This window comes from Dermochelys coriacea, chromosome 1 (genome assembly GCF_009764565.3).
Source record: "Dermochelys coriacea isolate rDerCor1 chromosome 1, rDerCor1.pri.v4, whole genome shotgun sequence".
Classification (NCBI taxonomy): Eukaryota; Metazoa; Chordata; order Testudines; family Dermochelyidae; genus Dermochelys; species Dermochelys coriacea.
The window spans coordinates 154,894,179-154,918,231 of NC_050068.2; the positions used below are offsets into that span (position 1 = coordinate 154,894,179).

At 39.7% G+C, this 24,053-nt stretch overlaps 1 protein-coding gene across 2 annotated transcripts in view; it reads right to left on the minus strand.

Annotated features, from left to right (window-relative positions):
* LOC119843511 (amine oxidase [flavin-containing] B-like) overlaps window positions 1-24,053 on the minus strand; it is an 82,286-nt gene that overhangs the window by 19,371 nt on the left and 38,862 nt on the right. For both annotated transcript variants that reach the window (XM_038372879.2, XM_038372873.2), the window contains exons 4-10: window positions 14,221-14,325; window positions 12,618-12,709; window positions 7,079-7,220; window positions 5,710-5,859; window positions 4,898-5,057; window positions 3,534-3,630; window positions 2,057-2,110 (exon numbers count right to left, since the gene is read on the minus strand). In XM_038372879.2, the coding sequence (XP_038228807.1) occupies window positions 2,057-2,110; window positions 3,534-3,630; window positions 4,898-5,057; window positions 5,710-5,859; window positions 7,079-7,220; window positions 12,618-12,709; window positions 14,221-14,325 (800 nt within the window). The remainder of the gene's footprint in view (window positions 1-2,056; window positions 2,111-3,533; window positions 3,631-4,897; window positions 5,058-5,709; window positions 5,860-7,078; window positions 7,221-12,617; window positions 12,710-14,220; window positions 14,326-24,053) is intronic.

Below are 24,053 nucleotides of genomic sequence, written 5' to 3' on the forward strand. Positions count from 1 at the left end.
TTGTGGCACCTTAGAGACTAACAAATTTATTTGAGCATAAGCTTTCGTGAGCTACAGCTCACTTCAACGGATGCATTTGGTGGAAAATACCAAATGCATCCGATGAAGTGAGCTGTAGCTCACGAAAGCTTATGCTCAAATAAATTTGTTAGTCTCTAAGGTGCCACAAGTACTCCTTTTCTTTTTACTATTTCACCCCTCACCCCACCCCCCACTGTTCATGTTATTTCTCCCCCCACCCCACCCCCCACTGTTCCTCAGACGTTCTTGTTAACTGCTGGAAATGGCCCACCTTGATTATCACCACAAAAGGTTTTCCTCCTTCCCCCCTCCTTCCTGCTGGTCATAGCTCATCTTAAGTGATCACTCTCCTTACAGTGTGTATGATAAAACCCATTGTTTCATGTTCTCTGTGGGTATATATATAAATCTCCTCACTATATTTTCCACTGAATGCATCCGATGAAGTGAGCTGTAGCTCACAAAAGCTTATGCTCAAATAAATTTGTTAGTCTCTAAGGGGCCACAAGTACTCCTTTTCTTTTTTACATTAAGCACAGTGTACGTTAGAACCATTCTTTACCACTGACAGTCATCAATAGTTTAATGTTCACTCAGTAAATATTCAAAGTCCCATTGTTTAAAAATTAATCTCAGAGTCAGATAAACATGTGAATGTTTTTGATGCCGATCGATAAATTGGTCTGTCTTTCATGGCACTCTTATAAATAACAAAGGTGTCCTTTTATTGCATAGAAATGTAAACTTTTCTCAAGTACTGCAAATGTTCAATTGCACTTAATATACTGACACGTGGTGAAACGGGCATTTGTTGTTAATGATAGCCAGAAATGCTGAACACAATGGACTTCAAGGTGCTTGCCCAGCTTTTATTCTGACAATCACCTCTTGTAGTTCCAGCCTAAAGCTTAAATGCAGATGGAGAATATCTGGTCTATTCCTGGAAAACGAACAAGGCTCAGTGGAACAGTGCTATTGCTCTAAGAGCTGGTGGAATAATGCTCCACATGATCCCACTTTACAAAAACTGCGAGAGTTCACATATCGCTGATCTGAGGACACCAATATTGTCTCTAATTGGGCTGACCTTTACTGTTAAAATGTGTACTTGGACATAGAACATCCTATGTTTTTAAGTTTGAACATATCCAGTCCATGTTTAAATAAAGGTCTCCCCCACAACCCTGCCATATAACTTTAGCTTTGTTGATTAGTCCAGTGAAATGCTAGGAATATTTTTGAGGGCAAAAAACTGCTACCCTTTAAAACCTATTTTTATTTATTTTTAAACAATAGCAGGGAGGAGACTGCTGTAACAAGATAGTGGACTAGATCTTCAAGTGTGTTGAGCTCTGCCTGGTACACCTGAAGACAGAGGGTCAACGGTAGCTTTCTGTCACCTTTCTACCCCCTAATCCTTAGAGTTGGTTCATCCCATGACAAACTGGAGCAGCCTCAAGGCTGCACTAACTTACAAAGGCTGAAATGGCCCTCTAGAGTCTGATCCAAGATTACTAGAGCGCTGAGCACTCTGGCTCAGCCCTTCCCACTCCTGGCACACCCACTCCACTGTGTAGGGACAGAAGAGCAGCAGTGGGGGCATGGAGCTGGCTATTCTGGCTTTATGCTACCCAGGCACTCCCGAATACAAGAGGAATCCCCAGTTGGCCACTAAGTGAAGCTTTCTGACTGCTTTCCACTGCCCAAACAGCTCAAAGCAGTCAAATGGGAGCCTGAAGACTTGGCTTTACAAAGGACAGGTAGACGCTGCCATGCTTACTGCCATTTTGCATGAAGGCTTCACATGGCTCCTAAGGGAACAAAATTTAAGTGTTGCACTTTTGAAGCGACAGCACTGCGAACTGTGCTTAGTTAATAGCCAACATCCCTGTAATTACTGCATGCAAAAAATGTTTTGTCTGCTATAGGGGTGCGGATGGGAGAGAGAGAGAGAGAGAGAGAGAGAGAGACTCTGACAATTTAAAACAAAAACTTAAATCAGATCCTGTGTAAAACTATGGCACTTTGTTCTTACCTTTCTTCCTTTGTGAGATGTGTCAGTCTTCTACACTTTCGAGCGAGAATAAAACTAAAAAAAGAAAACCACACACACAAAAAAGGAATGATGGCATCCATTATCTACACAGTGCCCTTTAAAATGCTATCAGTTGGTGGCTTGATGATGCAGGCTTCTGACATTTGTCTTTTATCTTTAGGTCTTTAGTCTTTGCCTGGTGGCCACTTCCCAACCCTTTCCATTCTTACTGAGAAATGTGGCTATAAACTTTTCTTCAGTTCTGCAGGATTTAAGCTCAGCTTTCAGAAAGTTTCTAAAGGTCAAATCTTTATCTCAGGCTGTCTGCTGGAGAAATTTACTAGGGCTACAGTAATGGGAAGAGAGAAAACGTCCTTCCCCAGGCAGTAGAGGGGGAAAGTAACCACAGAGCAAGAGTAGCCAGTGCATCTGGTGCACTCTTCCTCCTTTGGGGAGGGTGTGGGGGACAGACTGGCTGGTGAATCTATGAAGTCACCTTTCTCCGGGGCTTAATTTGTGCTGGGGCTTGCCAGGGCTGAGCCCCGACACCTCTAGTCTTGGCAGTTCATAGTCCCAGCACCTCTGGCTTGCTGCATCAGTTATGAGTGTAAAAAAATTGCTTTAGCCCCCAGCACCTATTTGGTTGAACTCCAGCACCTCTTTCGTTATAAATTAAGCACAGCTCCAGGCTCAGCCCCAAACACCTCCTCTACAGGTGTGTGCCACGGCATTGGCGATGTACAGACCTCTTGCTTTGCTCCCTGCCTGCAGGGAGCCACGCTCTGGTCAGGGTCAGACGATCCATAGGAGCTGTTTCATGGCATAGTAAACCCGCTCATGACAGCTGTAGGATTTGATATGGTAATGGCAAATTACGAATGCTAGAGTAGAATTAGGTGGTATAGTTCAATAGCCTTATATAAGGAAATGTTCCATTTCATTTTTGATTATTGGGTTCAGGGAGGAAAACCACATTTATTGAAAAGAAATCCCTTTTAATAGGGTTGGCTGAAAATTTTCATAAAAAAAAGCGGGGGGGAGGGATTGTAGAAAATTTTAGGGTTGTTTTTTTTTAAATGTTTGATTTTGGAGGTTTTCCCCCTGCCACTACCAACTCGCTTTATTATTTTTCCTCCTCTCTCTCTCCTTATCCTATTTTCATTTTGATAGTGGGGAGGCCAGAGGCAAAAGGAACAGGGGCGGAGAGGGAAACAGAAATAAAACAAACATCTTTTTCCAGTTTTTTCCCCACCAAAAAAATTGAAAATTAAAAAAAAAAGTGAAAAATTTTTAAAGACAAAATTTTGGGAGCAAAATACTGAATATATTTTGTGAAATAAAATCATTCACCACTTTTCAACCAGCTGTACTTTTTTGTTAATATTTTCAGATATTTTCCTCCAATGGTAGTTTTCCACGTCTCCTCAAACCCCAGGCCCACAAAAATTAACGGGTAATCGTCCCTCTTCTCTTTTACCCCATTATGGCAGGAACACTGCAATTGGGTTTGGTATCATCAAGTGTCATTCCAATCACAGCTTCCTCATCTTCAATGAGCATGGTACCACAGTAGTCTAGAAACCAGAGAGGAGAAAAAAAACGGATTTTATTAATCCAGGTAATTTGGAGAACTATGACAGAGAAGGTGGTAAAATCACCAGTGTGGTGTGACAAAGAATATGTCTCGCTCTACGGAATTGTTCTGCCAGAGATTGTGTGCTGCTCCTCGGGCTCTGAGAAGTACTATTTTCTATCTAGGTGAGATATTTTAGATATGGGATCCTGAGACTCTTAGCAAAAAGAAAAGGAGTACTTGTGGCACCTCAGAGACTAACAAATTTATTTGAGCATAAGCTTTCATGAGCTACGGTGCTAATAAGCGACGATAAGCTTATGCTCAAATAAATTTGTTAGTCTCTAAGCTGCCACAAGTACTCCTTTTCTTTTTGCGAATACAGACTAACACGGCTGCTACTCTGAAACTGAGACTCTTAGCAATCTGTTCCGGACATCTTTAAAAAGCAGGGTCAACATAAGGATATTCATATAACTGAATTTATGACCAAAAAGATGCTGTTGTAAGCGACATGACTGGGGTACCAATTAATTACACAGAAACACACTGTTCTCGAGTATTGCCAGTGTTTGTGTTTAACAATTTGGCTAGCACACTAGGTTTTTATGACTGGCATATGCCAGATACAAGAGATTTCAGGATGCTTGTACTAACTGTTCTGGAAATACAGAGTATAATTGTTATTAAAAACATGGTTCTCAAAGCACCAGTTTTCCAGAGCACTATGGACATCTTTACAGACACCTGTTGTAAATCTACCCAAAAGCTTAAAGGCAAACAAAGACTGTATGGTGTATTCCTGCAAGAATTAAAGAGGCACTGTGCTCAGTGCTGTCACTTTAAATGGTTTGGGCAATATTTCAACTTCCACACTCTTAGGATCTCTAGCTGGCCAAGAAATACGGCTATATGTTTTTAGCTACAAACTATTCTCAAGACAAAATTGTCGCAGTCATGCAGTATATGGCATAAAATCGCTCTCCATTATGCCCCAACTGCACGATTATGTTTAGGTAACTAATGGCAGAGATATGTCTCATTCCAAGATGTCACTGAAGAAAAATGGGGGACGGGGGTAAGGAAAACAACAAGGAACAAGAGTTAGTTATCCCAACTTCTTCCCTCATGTCCTTTATACTCTCTCCCGCCGTCTCTTTTTAGGACTCAGAGAAGTAGCTGAAAAGAGATGAAATCCCCTTCTAATGTGGACTCTTGCATTAGCATAATATAATACAAAAGAAACCCCCCGATTAAAAATGTAATACCCTGTTTCCTCCAGAAAGGTTCTTTGTAGTACATCATGCACTTGATGACTGAGCCCATGGGAACCCGGCTGATCAGCTGGTTTCTCATTGGTGGTAATGGTGGGTTGAAATGAATCTTCAAATCAAGAACTGGGGGAATGGCACTAATAACATACTTGGCCTGGAAAAGAAATAGTAAGTAAACGAAATACATTAGCCAATATTGGAGCCTCTCTCTATTACAGCTGGGGAAGCTTTGTTGACGGTAATATCTTCCAAAGCAAAAAAAGTTTGCCCCACAGCATGCAAGTTACAAAATAGACCTCTCAGGATGTCTTGGTTGTAGAAACTGTAAAATGATAACAAGTACTGTACAAATGACTATCGAATTGAGCAGCTATCCCTTTCTAACTGGTTGAAAGACTATTCCTCTTACAAAAGGTTCACTGGGCCCCTTTTCAATTGAACTTTCATTTTGTGGCTTGGAAGCTAACTCTGAAATGTTTCTGGAGAATGTTTCTCTTGCACTGCATTGCTATTATCATCCCTGGAGATATTCTTTTGTTCTGAAGCTAACCGAATGCAAAGGAGTAGAAATAGTAAAGGAATGGCACAAATACACATTCTAGAATTCTCTGCTTCTCCGGTGCCCAGCCCAAGCTGTGTTATTGGTATTACTTAGGGAATACCAGAAAATGTGACTCCTGGTTATTGTGGCTCTCTTGTTTGCTGCACTGTGCCCCTGTGTTACAGGCTTATTGAGAAGACAAGCAGAACAATGAAAGATTTTAAATCCCTACAAATATTTACTCTAATGTAAGGTATTGAATTACCTCGTATAATTCATGGTCTAAGGTCTTCACAATGACATCTTCACCTGACTGATCAATGCAGACTACAGGTTTCTCTAGCTTCACTCGGCCTCCCAAGCGTTCCATTAGCTTCTCACTAATCTGACCAGAGCCTCCAACAAACTTCCTCTCCTGGAAGAGAAAAAGAGACAGTTCAACCATGTGAGATGGACAAACAGATTTGAATAAAATAAGAATCATACAGAACATTTGTTCTCAACACTCAAAATAAACCCAACTCCTTTTTGGACTTTTGGAAAGTCAGGTGACTTAGTTTGGAAAGCTCATTGCTATTATTTTACCCTTTTGTGTACACCTCTGAGCTTGCTGGGTCTGTGCACCAACGGGACCAAAAGTGCCAGAAATCTCATGAGAAAGCTGTTCTCATGTGACTTCCAAACCAATTCTGGAGATCCCACAGGTTCAGCTAAGGTTTGGATAAACATTCAAACTTGTGAATGCTCAGCTGAAGTCAGTCTCATCCTTGTTGGAGGTCTGCCCATCAGTAATAGTAACAATGATTGTCATAATTATATATAAACAGGCTTTATAAAAAGCAAGTAGCATGCTCCCGAAATCTGTCCAGTAGTATTAATAACTAGAAATTTTTTAAAAACCTTCTCTCATATATATCAGAGGTGACCCAAATAAGTTCATTTCAATATAGTAGAGTGCAATTTAACAAACATTCATTTCGTGCAAGAACATTAGCCAATTCTTCCCTTTCTTCAAGTGTGTTACTTGCATTAAATACACCACTTCACACACATTTTAGGGTTATATAATACATAAATACAGGCATTTATCTTCATCAGATTCGTCTGACAGTCTTATGAACTATGAACATTGGAAAGGTTTGATTTTAGTTACCTAGCTATTGGTGATTGTGATTCAAATATTAGTCTGTATCTATCTAGCACTTTTGCTGTTCCCATCACCTTATACTACTTAAGTACCTCTCATATAGCCTGTGAGGACAGGAAGTATTACTAATATTCTCATTTTTAAAGGAGGATGAACTAAGAGAAAGGGGGTGATCTGCCCAAAGTTGGAATCAGGAATTGAACCCAAATCTCCTGATCCCCAGTCCAGTGCCTGAACCACAAGAATGGCCTTCCACATTGATACAACCTGAACCCTATTAATACTGAAATCAATGGCAGCTATTGTCTCTATGTAAAGTAAAAACTATGGGAGTTTGGCTGCCCTGCTAATGCAGCACTGAACAGTGTCTTCGTCATTCTTGTCCTTCCTTTTAAAAACAAACAAACAAAACAAACAAGTTTAAAGGGCTTCTGCCAAGAGGCATGCTTGTGTTCTTCCAAAGGTAAGAGTTGACTGCTTACTGTACCTGCCCACCATTGGTGGTGGAGAAAATCCTGCCTGTCCCCCCACACTGCTTCACGTACCACAGGAACCAGAGAGCAGAGACCTCATGAGGCTCAGAGGTGACATCCACATTCACAAACAGCGTTGCAAACCTCTTGCTAGCACTGCACATGGGATCAAAGTAAAGATGGTATGTTACTATAAAAGCAGTAAGATGATATCCATCACCTAGTCCTATTCTCTAGCAACAGTGAAAGAAAGGAGCCTCGCAACCCTCCTCTGCCAGTGATGTTAACAGGTATTTTGCCCTCTACTTCAATGGGACCAGGAATGGCTGGTGGGAATTTACTTTACTGTGGTAATTAAAATAATTGTTCTTATATAGTGCTTTACACAGGAGAATTTCAAAAGAGCTTGCCAAAAATTAATTAAGCCCTACAACATTCCAGTGAAGTTAGTAAGTATTATCCCTGTTTTAAAGTGGCTAAGTGACCTTTACTGAGTGACACACTCCGTGGGAGATTATATTTTCTTCTGCTAACATCTGGAGACAATTGTCAGTCATTCAAGATTCAGGGAACAATGGAGCAAGGCCAGACAGCTCTAATGGGCTTTGAAGCTCTGCACGTCAGCTACCTACTCCTCCAATCCCCCCGTGTCACCCATGAGACCTGCAGTCCTTTCTGCTGCTGACTGTACCTGTCTCCCCATTCCTTCAGCCAACCACAGGCTCCTCCGCTGTATAACTTCCTGAACCCTTCAGGAATATGGGGGTTTACGAGGACAGTAAAGCTCAGCAGAGACTGTGAGAGAAGCTCCAGGTGGGTGGTGATCATTCTCATCCTTGTTCTGTACACATTTTGGATGGATTGCCATCCAGCTGCCTCCTCCTCTGTCCTTTTAAGAGTAGCAGCGTGCAGGAAATCAGTCAGAATTCCCCTTTGTGGCGACACACAGAACAAAGGAACAGCCTTGGGGGAGTCAGGAAAAAAGCAGAATGGCGAGTAGGTCTTGAGTGGAATTGGTACAGATTTATAAGGCAGACTGACAAAGGAGAAATCGTGATCCTATTTGCACAGCCACGTAACTATGTTGTGTATCGGACCCTGGGCACGTGCAATGGCCTCTGCTGATGAGCATACATGTAGAAAAAAGTGGGTTGTGTCTGAAATTTGATCGTTGTTTTCTTACTGTTTGTGCTTTGATTTAAGAGATGACAAATCTACTGAGAATTATTACAGATGAAAGATCTGTACAAGTTTTCAGGATGGGTTAAAAGATGTGTGAATACATTCTTTCACTGAACTTCAGTTACTTGCTCTCTCCTCACATTGCACATTTATATAGGTGTATTAAAGTCATGGGAAGGAAGTCCTATGTCTTCTGAGCAGAAGATGCTCATTTCAGCTGTGTAACACCACATGGGGCTCTGCAGTTACTGCCTTTGTCAACTGCCACTCAGCAAATAACCTCCAAAGCCAGTAAAAAATCCTGGCTTTAAACTATTTTCTCTTTTGTTTAGTCAAACATTTTTTAAAGCAAAAAGGCTTTTAAAAAAAATTAAAGCATTTGAGCAAGTTTAAATTCAATTCTTCACAGTCTTAATTCTTCACAGAAACAGCATCTTCTTTATCTGCTTAATGAACAGACATTTCCACTGAAGCAAAAGGCCAAGAGTGGAGTTGCCCTCCAGGGAGGCTTGACCTTTGATCTGCTTTTATGAATGTCCTTGACAGCCAGGGAATATTTGTATATGGGCAACTGCAATAGCAACACTACAATTTGATATGCAGGATCGTTAGCATGTTTTCACCACCATATTTCAGCTATTCATCAGCCTCTTAACTGTGTGCCCAGTGCTCACCAATAAAATAAGCAATAAAAGAAATAATCCTGTAGGGACTAGTGGGGAATTTTTTTAGTGCTATGTGATATTTTAAGGTAGTGATTAGATACTTGTCCATGATATATCCATGTCATTGAAAAGAAAGCCATTTCTGGAGGCAGTAATTCAACAGAGATGAAACCCGGCATTTCAGTTTAGTAGAAAGATTCTTTGTGCCAGTTTTGTTATAATCCTTTATTATAATCAGTTACTATATACCTTTGAGAAGATTAGGTGTAAACTGCGAGTGTTGGGCTCTGAAGCTCTTTGAAGTAGTGATTGATCACCCCTGATAATGTGATATTTCCACATGTGTGCATGTTTAGTGGCTTCATGCTATTTCCTCTCTGTTATTCACGGAGAAATTGCATGCAATCTGTGCCTATAAAGATTCTACCTCTCTTCCTTTAGCACCATAAAAAGGTTATGATGAAACAGGCATTTATTCAGTTATTTACATATATTGTAAATATGATCAGCTCTGAAAGATGTTTTATTATATTTAGTGAAGAAATAAATACATGTATATTAATATTTTACAGACATATAATACTTTTAGACAATGATCTAATTTTTCCATAATATTTTGCCACTTTCCCATTATTTTTGGTATTTCAGTTCCACAATTTCATCTATTATTTCACATGGAAATGGCTGTTTGGTTTCAATCATTACACACAATGTTATTTCAGCATGAAATGCCAAACTAAAGCAAATCTGCATAATCTGTCAGCCAAAAGGAAAGAACGGAGGATTACCCTTCTGGACCATTGCATTCTAGGGATAGAAAAACTGCTATGGCATGTAACCTAACTTTTGATTGCACGTGGCAGATCAAGTTTACATGTACATATGAAATCTGAAAAGCATCTTGGAATTAAAACAGGCTGACAATTACGTCAAAATTCAGGTAAAATGTCAAGTCATAGTCCGTCACAGATTAGAGAGATGTGACTCTCCTTGCCTGGTGCTGTACGATATTGTGCAAGATTGTACAGGGCCTCATTTCCAATTTAAGAGGCTGGATCACCTGTAACTAATGTATATGAAAGATGGCTGAGCTACACCATGCATTAACAAACACTATGCTGAAGTTACTTACCAAAGATTTTGAAAATGCACATTGCCCAATTCAAGTAAGATTTCATTCATTCTTATTCTGTTTCAGTTGTCATGGATAATGATACCAATGAGAAACTCTCTGAAGGCCTTTATGCCATATATACTCTAGTGGATACCTGAATGGTTTTCTTACAGACAGTACATACACTTACTTAAGTCAATAGCATTTACTATTGTTGCTCAAACTTGTTCTCCTTAGAATTTGTCTAAAATGGTTTATTCCCAGGGATCTTCCCCTTCGGAACTTCCTTCGGCAAGGTCTATGGATAACTGATTGCAGTACAATTAGATGCCTTAGGATTTTGTTATTTATATTACATTTCCAAAGGCACAAATAAAGGCAAAAACCATAGGAAGGTTTTGGACAAGAGCCTGTTGCAACTGTATTGTGTGGAAGACACCCATTCACAGTGAGTGTGAGGGACTGCGGAGGACTTTGTTGCAGCCTAGCCAGGGAACTCCGCTTTCTCGAGCCGAGAGATTGCTGTGGGACATGGGTGGCTGCTTTGTTGTTTTGGGATAGAGTTGTTTTTTGAAGGACACAGCTGCTTTGTTCTTGTGGGGAGGTGGTTCTTGAGGGACACAGCTGCTTTGCATGGCCCTTCACCAGGTAGTGGAGGGCCCCCCTTTGGGAAGCACCTGACTTTGTATTCATGAGCTGTTTTTGAGTGGTGCTTGTTGATGCTGACTGTCTGCCCCTCCGTCGGACTCCGTCCCAGGCAGAGCTCCGGTGTGCTGGGTTCCCCGCCTTCGTGACTGCAACGCTTGGAGTCCCCGTTGCAGGTGGGTCACTAACCTTCAGTAAAGCCAATAACTCACAGCTGTGTGTAAGCCTCGTTTTTCTCAGAGTACTCCTGCCGGACATGTGGTGCTTCAAGCACCGTGGCCCAGAACAGTGAGCATGTGGCCACTAGTGGCTGGTTGAAGCTTAGAAAGAATAGTAAGTGTCCATTTTCTAGCTGAAAGATAGCAAATAACTTTCTTTAGCTTAAGCAGGCACAGGTCTGTGTTTCTAGAGCTGTAGGCTCATCCTGGTTCTAGTAGTTTATTTAGTAATTCTGATAGTGTACTTCTAGAAATGGGTCTGCTTTAGAGCAACACCACGCTATAATTTTCGTATATATGACAAAATCTAGTCAAACTGTTCTTGAGTTACAGGTGAAATAAAAATTAATGTGATGTTTGCATAACAACAAGCAGTACTGTCAGTATCTCTGTGCTATACAGTGCTGTACAGTGGTAACAAAAGGGGACACTTGGATGTTAAGGTAATTCAGTCTCAGTCTCAGGACTGTATACTGAATTCACAGTGACTGTAGAAAATCAGCTGGCCTAACACTAAATAATTGAAAGCAATATCTCATCCAAAGCTCTATACAGGAACCTGGCTACACCAGAGCATATCTGTTTTATTGCCAAACATTCAGAACTTCTGATTAAACTAATTATAAAATTGGAGTCTTGTTAAATCTCCTGTCATCTGACCTGGAAGCATTACACTAGACTAACCAAAAAGCAAAAGAAAATAATCTTTTTGTGCATAAAAAATATTTACAAAAACTACAGAAAAGCTGCAAATTTGCCACCATGAAGAAATACCACTATGAAGAGTCAAGTCTATATTTGCTTTGTGCTGTTTGTTTGCTCTTAAAACTATAATATCCCTTGATGCTATGTTGCCAGATTAAATTCCAGGATTTAAGGGTGCTGCTAGCTATCAACAGATGTCTAAAAACTACGTATCTGAGAATTTAACTATCTCTGATTTCTGGAATGCCCAAGATATATACAACATAATTTCCAGTTTAGTGCATGAGGCAAGTAGATATTTTTCAGTTCATACAAACAGGCCTGATACACAGCCAGCTGAATCCAGTTATAAGCAGATCATCAGCAAATGAAATAAAAGAGTATATAACAAGCAGAGATGTTACCCATGGTTTCAATGCTAGCAAACATGACATTTTCATCTGATCTTTATTTGAGTTAAAATAACATGGAAAATAATGCGATGAACTGTGTATTTGCTCAGTTATTATAGTTATCAAACCTGATCACCATTTAGAACCCTCTGCTCTTCATAAGGTCATTAATATGACCTTCTGAAGTGAAGGTCATATTAATGAGGATGAGCCATAGATGTTCAAGCATCAGTGTCAAGCCAAGGCAGTATTTGGATGGGACACCTCCAGAGAAAAACATCAAGTGCTGCAAGAAGTGCTATTGGTGATTTGGTAGGTGATTCAATGCCCCCATCATAATGTCAGTGAACACTGTATTGCTGGACGTTTTGTATTTCAGATTAAGATGTAAAACCAATATCCTGTTCATTTGTGGTCATTAAACCTCTTAGCGTATTTCAGCAAAAGTAGTGTTAGCTGTGATCAAATTTCAGTGAGGATAATTAGAATCTGTCCACTCCAATCACTCCGGGCACTTTCAATGGGACATTGTATTCCTCACTTCCTGTACTTAGCTGTTGCTCTTCACAGTTGGCCTGCAGCACTATCCAACTATAACCTGTTATACATTTTAATATTAAAGTGATTCTTACTTTGTCCAACAAACTTTGTCTATGAAATCTTGCATAGACATTTTGTCCCATTCTTCTGCATGTGGTGCCTTCCATGGGGCTTCATTAGGAATCTATGACAACATAAGAACAGCAAATGTTCAGTAACAACATTGCACACTGTGGATACATCTTCACTACATACACTGGACTTGCACAGCTACATTGTGCAGCTATGCTGGCACAACCCCATAGGGTAGACACAGCATACACAGACAGAAAGGATTTTTCTGTTTGTGCAGGAACACCACCTTCCTGAACTTAGTTAGCTAGGTCAGCGGAAGCATTCTTCCATCAACACACACTGATTTTTTTTCAGGAATTGGCTTAATGGTATAAAGGATGGGACTAGAAAAGTGATCCAGAAATTATGCTTTCCCGGATTTATACCAATCATTTTTATTGGGACAAAAGGTTTTTTCTCAGCATTTACCTAAGCTTTCTATTCCAGATAAGACTATTTCTATTTTTACTTTATAGGCAGAATTCTTAGGTACATTTTCAGTGAAAACACTTAGCACAAAATTCTGCTTTTCTGAAAAACACTAGCCTTTCTCCCTTTTACAATAGTAAACTTGTCTCTTTACACAGACTAATTTTTAATTGAGTCAATTGATTTCACATTTAAATTAGAAGATACAGACTGTGATTTAAGACTCTTTTTTCAAACAAACTCTTTAAAGAAAAGACAGTTGAATAATTTTCTCTGATCAGTATATATTTTTGCTATTATTTTTAGTATTCTTTATTCTATAAAAATTGAGGGGGGTTTTAAAGGCAAGAGAGGAACTCTTATGGATAGAAAAAATATCTGAGAAGAGAGAGTCAGTCTTAGAAACTGAGTAATAAAAAATGTATTATTTTGGGGCACTAATTCAGTTTCAATCATAACAATGCAAGACCACAGTCACAAGCTCACCTGCACTACAGAATTCTGTTAAATGTTCTTGCTGGAAATTTGCACAAGTTCTAAACACAAATAAAGTGGACTTGCAGAAGATTTAAAAAATTAGACTAAAAGGTTGCCTAGTGAGGTAAAATGCTGTGCTGGAGAGAAGTATGCAATTCTATAGCTCCCCTGTTTATGTTTTGAAGCACCTGCACTTTCCTTTTTAAACACTCGTAGCTCAACAGTATAATGAGAAGAAAAGAAGTACTCGTGGCACCTTAAAGACTAACAAATTTATTAGAGCATAAGCTTTCGTGAGCTACAGCTCACTTCATCGGATGCATCCGATGAAGTGAGCTGTAGCTCACGAAAGCTTATGCTCTAATAAATTTGTTAGTCTCTAAGGTGCCACAAGTACTCCTTTTCTTTTTGCGAATACAGACTAACACGGCTGCTACTCTGAAACCTGTAAGTATAATGAGAGCCAGTGTACATCACCTTTAACACGTACTTAGCTGATCAAGTTAATTAAAGACTCTGAGGAAGGAATTTAGCATATGTTAAAGGCAGTGTGCCTTGCCTACACTAGGCTATTAAGACATGCTAGTTAGTATGTGTCATTTAATATGTGCTAACATCACATCTTTGAATCCCATACAAGGGCTAACTGCATTGGATAGCTGAGCCTCTACACACCTCCTTTCCCATTTCATCCATTGTCCTCCACAGATTGTTGAAATCTAAGATGACAAAAGGGTTCCACATGGTAGGAAATGCACCCTTAAAGGGATAACTTTTACCCTAAAAGAAAAAAAAGCATAATCAGAATACAATTTTTAAAACTACTCATTCACTTGAATGATCACAACCTCAATGTACGTAAGTTAGTACTGAAGACTTAAACATTCACCAAACAGCTCCAACCAGTAATCATTTGACAGGTTAGTTAATCTGCTGCACATCAGAGTAGAATTAATAGGAAGAACAAATTATAAGAATCCTCTAACCTTGTATCTTTAAAAGCTGAGTAAGTAGGTTTTAGACTGACACCTCCAACCAAGACAAAAAGTAAGGTTGTTAAGCCCAGTACAAAAAGCAGGCAGCTTTGGAGTGTTGGCATTTATTTGGGGTGATCAGTTTTGTACTGTATATTTATATTTGATTACATTTTCTTTCCTAAATGAGACTGAAAAATATTATATTGTTATTCATTTTAAAGGTACAATATTAGTTTCTGTCAAAATCAAAGCAAAATGACTGTGATACGAAGACTATCTTGGCCATAGCTCAGGGGTTTTCCTGAAACAAACATCTATTTATTTGAAATTTATAGTTTCAAAAAAGACTAAATAAAAAGGTAGCATTTGTGAATCATTAATCTTTATTAGCCATTCATATTTGCCATAGTTGGTATATACATATAAGTTTCATTGAGATACGGTAACCAGTATGGAAGTCATTATTACATTGGCTGCATAAGTATTTAATAATTAGATTTTACATATAGTTATTACTATGAATTAAGGAACTCTGGCTTCAGGGAAGGAGTGGAAAGATGGCTAATTTGCAGGTACTATTTTGTTTGCAGGGGATTTACCTGGTTGTTTTTGTGGATGGCTGACTGGATAGTTTTATGAAGCTACTAAAAGTCACAGACCTCAGTTATCCCTTTCCCCAAAAACACATTCCAGGGCCTACTGAGAATATTCTCTGGTAAGAACACTACAGGTTATTTAATGTTGCAGGAATATACAGCCTTGGTGAAAAAAAAAAATCACACATGCATTTAAGACGGTATTGCAGCAATAGGAATACAATGGATATTAAAATTTTAACAAACATTTCATACAGTGTCCCACAAAATGATGACTAGAAACGAATTCAAATTGACTTGTATATAAGCATTAAAACACAATTAAAATGTTAAGAAATGGATAACAATAAACAACAATGTATCATGTTGAGAAGTGTATTAGACTGTTGTATGCAGCATTGTTAGGCCCAGTTTTATTTAACCTCTTTATCATCAATCCGGAAGAGGGAATAAGGTGAACATTAGTTAAATCTGCAGGTGTTGCAGACACCAGAGAGGGCAGCAACACAACACAACGGGACCCTGAGAGATTAGAAAAGTGGGATGGAAATAACAAAGTGAAATACAACCTTGAAAAACCCAAGCTAACAACCTTTGAGGAAATCTAATTCAAAGGGAGGGAACTACTTAGAAAGCAGTAATGTCAAAAACAAAATGAAGGGTGATAGTAATAGCAAATTGCAAATCAATTTGTAATGAGATAGAGCAACAAAAGACACAATGCCATTTTGGACAAAATAAAAGAAAAACTCTTTTTGGTACAGTGTTTGTAAGGACACAGGGAGCCTAGTGGAAGACAGCTGCGAAGGCCTATAAGTAAAACCAAAGCAGTACAAATAGGAGGAAAGCAGTGGAAGGAGGTTTTTTTTTTTTTATTTTATTTTACATACGGACATAACAGTTATTACTAGGGATGCCTGAGAACAACATGTCCTTTCACCGTAACTTGCCATGTGGGGAATTTGTTGTCAAAATATGCTGTTTCATCAAAGCCATAACCTTTTGCAAAGACATGTCAATTCTGATGAATTTTTTGTTAAAAAGTTTTCTTAGCTCCAGGATGGACTGTCTAGTCACTTCCAGAGAGAAAGAGAGAGAGACTCTGATGGAAAACTTGATCTTTTCACCCTGAAAACTGCTGTTTCAACACCGTTTTGTTTCATGAAAACATTTGAAAGGTTTTGATTTTATTCCAAAGGGGGAACAAAATACAAATTTTTGATGGTGACTGGAGAACAATTCCATTGTGTGGTAACCTTTGAGGTTTCAACATTTGTTTTATTTCTGCACCGTAATTGGCTGAAGATGAACCTGGGCAAGAGTGAGATGATGCTCAAAAGGGAAACACTAGGAAGATTTAACTCCCACTGTTACCTTGACCTTCATTGAAGGAGTCTTCCCTTAGATTATCAAATCTTTCCACAATTTAGGGAGGCTCCTATCCCACTGTAAAATGTTGCAGTTGCAATCAATCCTCCTGCAAGTTTAACAGAGGAGACTGCTGAGAAGAGTGTTCTCCAGAAAGTGTTGTTTTGGGGTTTTTTGCATGGGCTTGCTTTAAGCCATGAGGATACATTTTCAGCCTCCTAACTATATACCTGAAATTATAATCTATAAACTTACTATAACATAACTGTAACAATTACTATAACATTACTATAACAACCATGCTCAGTGCATTATGAGCCTTCTGAAGACACCCAACATGACAAACTTTGCATTGGATAACACACTATCATTTTATAAAGATGAACATGGGAGTGTTCCCCCCCCCCCCCCCGTGTACAGAGTATCACATTAAGTTTATGCATTTCTTTAAAAAATCCAACATTGGCCAGACACAAGATCTTGGATTAGATGGACCTTTGGTCTATACTGCTACAATTGTTAATTGTTCCTTTGAGGTGGGATATATCTTCAAGTTTTGCAGGAAAATTAGCATAGCTACAAGAAAGGTCACTATTACATAAACTAGGTGTCACAGGGTGGCTGGCCCCTGTAAATGAAATAGCTCCAGCTCCCTTTTGCCTGAACAAGTATTCCCTGTTTGGCCAATTGAGAGAGGGTAGGGCAGCCACTGTGGGCTATGAAGGATGAGGAAGAGATGCAACAAGAGGACATCCCAGTGACTCAGAGCAGACTGGTTCAGTCAGGGGCAGGTGAGAGTTGCCAGAGAGCCGGGGACTAGAGGAGTCCCAGAAAGAAGCAGAAGGTGGTTTCTGGGAGAAGGCTGAAGGCAGCAAGAGGGGTTTGCTGGCTGGCGCCCCCAAGCCAGAGAGCCAGAGCCGGAGGAATGAAGACAGGAAGAGGGAAGGGAACTGCCTGATGGCTCTAAGCCAGAACCAAGGGCCAGAGAGTTCTGAAGGCAGGGGAGCAGCAGAGGCGCTTACCCGCTGATATCGCCAGGTTTGGAGAGCAGGACCCATAGGAACTGTAAGAGGATCTGGGGGAGTAAGGGATGCTCCCACTGGCAAGTTCCCGCTGGAAAGAACAGGGTTGCACTCCAGCTGGATGGCTGGGGTAGTTGTTGTGGGACAAGGACAAGAGAGGAATGTACTGAAGAGCCAGGGCATGGTGAGAGATGCCAAGGCGGTATGTTGCATGTATTGTTTGGCTTATGCTGGGGGAATTCTGGACTATGGGACTTTTGTTACGACTTGTGTGCACAGGACTCTTGTAACAAATGAACTTGCAACAAGGATTATATTTATACTTGGGAAGATGCTTTGTATTATTTCTGGGGAATCCGAAGGAGAGAAACTGAGGCAGGTGCACTTATGCCACAGCCTGCAGCAAGAGGGTGTTCCAGGAGGGGTGCCCAGTGACACTAGATAACACTTTTCATACAAAGAAGCTGCATTTGAAACATGTTGGCAATTTCTTTTAGCCTTTCAGGAAAGGCTAATGCCAAGCATTATGGCTATTAATAAATAATTTTTACAGCAGTGATGACAAACTTGCCTAAACGATTTTGGAATGATGGAGCTACATTTCAGAAGTGTAAATCTTGTACCAGTCTTCCCTAAGAAAGTGTAAAACTGTTCTGTTTCAAGTACCTTACATTTTCCAGGCCTACAAGCATGAAACACACATGCATGTTGTGCTCAAGAAAAACCAAGACAGAAGCAGACAGCATTCTCTTTATTCTAATTATTGATTTTGTTCTGCACTTCCTTCTCCACCTGAGGCACTTCTGTCTGAGTTATCCCCTCTGAATTAACTCAAGTCTCATGAGTTCCCTATAATGATTCTGCTGACTAATAACACACTTAAAATATTCTTGTTTTGGTATTCTTCTTACTCTTTTATGGCATTTGAACTGCAGAAAGGGAGAACTCAGACGTGTCTCCTGTGCAGAAAACTGTGATGCCTGATTTCTCATATAGCGCAAGGGTATTTCAGTCTGGATAAAGAACAACAATTCTAGAACTAAAGATGCCTTGGATGCAAGCTATGTAAAAGTATGTGTAAGCCATGCCTGCTCAGTATGGTACTCTGTCCCCATCTAGTAGTGGCTAGGCCAGCTAGAGAAACTGATGAGCCTGTTACAGCCCTGGATAAGAGAAATGCATCTTTTACTCTGGCAGTAGAGGCTTATGCATTAAGATCAAGAGGTCCTAGGTTTGATCCCTGCTACCAACAACCCACCCAGGGGTTTCAGCATTACATATGCACTGTTATAGTCATTCTAGTTTTAGCTTACCATGTAGGGCCATGACTACTGATGCTAAAAGCTTTCCAAAGAAAGGCCAGGCCCACAGATGAAAATTATGTGCCAGGATGTGCAAACTTTTTACCTCTTTCCATTTCTTTATATATAACCATGAGATCAAGTCAGACAGGCATTGGAAATATAACTATAAATGTTACTCCATCTGCATATTTAAATTTCACTTCTCAACATCAGTACCAAAATGCCTAAAGGCATGGATTTTCAAAGGCATTTTATTCATAACTTGTGATTTTGCCAAAAATAGATCCCCAGTGAGAACAGCGGAAGCTGGACCTGCTTCAGTATAGGACTCTCAGCTGCTTTGAAAGGTTGGTGCCATGTTATACAGTAACAGAGGATGTTGAAGAGGCTGATAGTACAAAGGACAAATGTAACAAAACTAGGCTCACCATCAAACTTAGACACAAACAAAAAGAGAACCAAAGAACTTACGGTAAAGTCTCACCGGCTATTACAACCCCAACCGGGGCTCTAAATGGGAATTATTCCATTCATCTGCTTTGGAAAACAGCATTACAAATAATGCCTTGCTTAGCTAATATAAGGGCTATGGGTACCCCAGTCTCCCGTGCACACCCATTCTTAGATTATATTAAGCTATTGCTGTGGCACAAAAAGAGAAAAGTGTCGTCATGATAGAATCATAGAAGTATAGCACAGCCACAGCAGGGATTGCCTGAACTGGGGGTGGAGGTTGTGCTCCAGGTACTTTCTTTGGGGAGCAGACAGACAGAGAGTGAGCATGGAGTAGGTAAGCATGGAGTAGCTTGCTGGTTACAAGGAAGAGTAATGGGAGGGTTTTCTGCTGCACTCCACAAAGTGGTGTTGCCTATTACTGTTCCCTTCGGGCAGCTAGGGGACCCCAAATGAAACTATGCATCTCTGAGAAACAATGCCTCCTGATGCTTATGCACCACCCCCTACCATTAAGAGAGTGCTGAAGAATGATGAAGCAGCCCTTTGTCTGTAAAAATATTAGAAGTGGAAGCACCGTGTCTCATTTGTCTGTAAAACACCATACCCATTTATCTTAAATAAAAATAATCTGTTCTTATTTCAAGTCAGTAATTTTCAACCTGTGGTCTGCGGATCCTAGGGGGTCCACAGACTATCTCTAAGATTTCCAAAGGGGTCTGTTCCTCCATTTGGAATTTTTTAGGGGTCCACAAATGAAAAAAGGTTGAAAACCACTGCTCTAAGAAATTGCATGTAATGCGCAAAGCATTCTCTGCATCATGCTACCATAGTTATTCAGTTAGCTAAACTGTCTCAATCCTGGAGACACAGGTGCTAATCCCACCACAAATGTCACTCTATAAATTGTTTCATTGCTATGTATGTTTGTAAGTATGTGGTGTCCTGTACTGATTTACAGCATGTGCATAATCATACCAGTTCTCTGCCCTGCTTAAAAATGAGTGATACCATGAGTGATGTCTGATACAGCAAGGAACAAGGTACTAGAAAGACATGGTAAAGAGCCATGTCAGTACGAAATTCAATCTATATAGAAACCACACTGTTTCTCAGCTTCAGCTCTACAGAATATATCTGGAAATTTGCACTCACTTACACAGTGAGTAAGACACCTAAAATTGTGCAGAATTTGTCACTTAATTCCTGTGCAAACATAACTCTTATTAAAGCATGCTGGCTAGCAAACCAAGCCAAGCGACACACCTGCTGCTGTGATGAACAACTAGACCTACACATAAAATTGTATTAGAGTTGTTAAAGAATTTTATTTCTTATTAGAAAAAGGCCAGCTTGACCAACAAGCTCCATTTTCTATCTCTTTTTGTTGTTCAGGACTCCATATGTTTAGATAATTAGTTACCATACTCATCTGTATGCTATAAATAGACAGCTGAGTAATCAATCTAATTTGAAATATATATATTAATTCCATATAAAAATATGAACCAAAAAGACCACTGAAGTTGCAAAGTCAAGAATTCAGTTAGGAAATAAGGTTGTCTATTCAACCTTAATTTGGCCCTCTTGCACATATGCATTAGAACAGCTTTTAATTACTTGATCAAATGATATTAATTCTAGTCTGACTATGATTGTCAGTGTTTTGTAAATGGTGACATGCAAGAGTATCTCCATTTTACATGCAACATAACCAAGCACATACACTTGGAACAATCATTCTGAAAGGCAGTGAAGCTAAGTGGCTAAAACTGGGGTCTGTCATATTATAGACTTGAGTTCCATTCCCTGTTCTCCCAACAAGTGACCTTGTACAAGCTCTCAGATCCTTGGTTATCTCATCTGCAAAAGGTAGAGTAGGGGAAAGGATACTTGCCTGCCTCCTATAGTAGGATTATGGGGCCTTGCTTTATAATAAGCTTTTTGAAGTGCACAGAATTAATACTAATCAGTGGAAGAAGTGTTACTAGAAATCATTGCATCTGGAATTGCAAGCCTTTCTATGCTTGAATAAAAATGCTTACAAAATTAAACCCATTGAAAATTTTTCCTATTTCATTCAATAAAAACCTTTGTGGGCGTTTCTGGATTATTTTTTTCTCTTTTCTTTTAAAGAAAAAAAATGTGGGGGAGAGGAGTTTCAGTTTGGGAAAAATATCACCCTGGGTTGACTTGCTGGTAAAGAGACAGGGCCCCTGTGCAAAACCTGAAAATATATTTTATTAAAAACAGAAGAGAATGTTGGGATCACTCAAATTTTTATGATGCTCTGAAATTTGTTGGTTAAAAGCGAAGCATGACACCAGATCGGCTCCAACAGGCATGTGTGAAACCCCCGGGAATCAAGCAGCTGCTCCTGTATGAAATAAGCATTTGTCTAGTCTCCGTTTTTATGATGATGCTCAATCAGAAATATAAGGAAAAAAACAGTTATTACAATCAAATGCAATTTAGGCTTTGCTCCAAGCAGCCTAGATTAACCAAGCTGAGTGGGTACTATGGCTGCTTATCCTTATCTCCTAGCAAACAGAAGGAAAGGATTCAGAAAGGTTCCTTCCATTCATCTGCCAATTCTAATTAATCAAAAAGCCTTGTTTGATCATGTAATTTTTTCTTATTTCTTCCATCCACACACAAACCATAAGGGCACAGTTGCCAGAGTTCAAGTGAACTTCACTGATATTTAGCATCTCTGACCAGACCTGCTCTACAGACAACGCTGAGGGAAGTGACCAAGTACGCTACAACTTTGCTTTTGCAATTTTGTCTATACATCACGTAGCATCTTCTACCCCTGCTATAATACTTTCATTTATTAAAAAAAAAATCTAACTGTAAATTCACTCTTTGCAATCGTTGCCAGATGGCCGGCACTCGAAAGTGAAGATGTCCATTTATCCATAGGGCAGGGCCAAAGCAGACAGCACAAGAGCAAGCTTCCTACACATTTCCATCAATAAGAAAAGGAGTACTTGTGGCACCTTAGAGACTAACAAATTTATTTGAGCATAAGCTTTCGTGAGCTACGGATACAGACTAACATGGCTGCTACTCTGACTCCCATCAATGATTGCTACCTCAACTACAACACGGAGAGAATCAAGCTTAGGGGTCAGACCATATTTTCGTCTCTCTCCCCATGCAGTCTTTGGCCTCTCTTTTGAGAATGTCAGTGAGGCTGACTGTACAACGATGTTTTTTGTGATGTGGACTGCTACCTCTCCCCACTCCTGAGATTATTTTATAGCTGGGGAAAATGTGAGCTGATGACCTAGAAGTCAAAAAGTTCCATACCCCATTACCAACACATTCGACCACCAAGTCCCTCTGTGATCATGTAATTAGAAAAGTGACTTTAAATTTATTTGGTTTCATTTTCAAATCACGAGAGGCTCAACTTCTGAAAAGATGCAAATTGATTCTACACAGTGGCCTAATTCCTACTTGCACACAGCTATCAGTTTTTCAATTAAATAATCCCCAATAAATAAGGCAAGGGGAAAGGAGGGATGATGACATTGAGTCACCTATCACTGATGGCAACTAAGATTCTCACATACTTTAATTACAATGCATTCAGAGAAAGAAGATATGCACTGAGAAAAATTGCTTCAATTTCATCTAGTCATTTAAAATCCATTTAAGCCATTATACTCTAAGCTATGCTAACAGAAACTGCCATTAATTTTTGTAAAGCAGGTCACAGACTTAAATAAATCATATTGCTTAACTCTAATGTATGTACATTTCACTGATACCACAGAAATACACAAACATCACTGAACTATGTACCCAGAGATACAGTAATCACTTATCCCATTGCCAATTAAATCCCAATACAACAGTGGTATCATATCTATAATTCATAAACAAGACCATAGCAAACTGCATTTTAATAACACTGTCAGTTCCATGGTAATATCAAAAATGAATGACACCCAGGAGGACTGCAAAGATTTTCTAAACAGATACAGAGAACATTCTCATTAATACAGATTGGTGGTTTCAGTGAAAGGTTTTATGTAGACAAGAGCAAAGATTCACCATCTGTCAACAGAAAGTGATTTCAGTGACATGCCAGATAATTTGGCTCACCTGGAATTCCTCCTAGGAGTTCTCAGGCTGTGCACACCAATGTTACTGCTGGCTCAGTCTTGAATAGGGTGCAACACACTACCTCACCCACAACCGGACAGCACTGTTGGCTAATACATAGGAGGGGATAGAGCTCCACCTTCCTCTTTGTCAGGCATATAGCTCCTGTGAGGGTGCTGGGGGGAACAGGAACTGTACTTGCTGTCAAGAATCTGTCCCAACCCTGTGATGGGGATGCTCCTTGTTCCATTGATGTCCTTCCATGAACCTGTGTAGGACCTGGCCAGTCTGGCCTTTAGTGTTTTGGAAACATCTAGTGGGATTTTGGCAATTGTCACTGCATGAGGAAAGTTCCAGGTACAGTATATTTCAGAACAGATAGCCAGATATCATTTTCAGTGGTTACTGCTTGGTATTTTCAGTGCACCAAAATAAGACAGTAGGGAGTTTAAAAGGAATACACGTGTTGTTCCACTTATATTGATGATGTCCTGGTCTGGGGCAACATGAGAAATACGATATTATGAAAAGTTCTGACGGTGGCAAGGAGTAGGAGTTTGAAATATAATGAAGAAATGTACATAAAAATAGCACTAGTGAGTCCACTCCAGTCTCATGGATGGACTTAGAGAAGTGAGGTCTGTCAGGCTGCTGAAACACGGGTGTAAATAG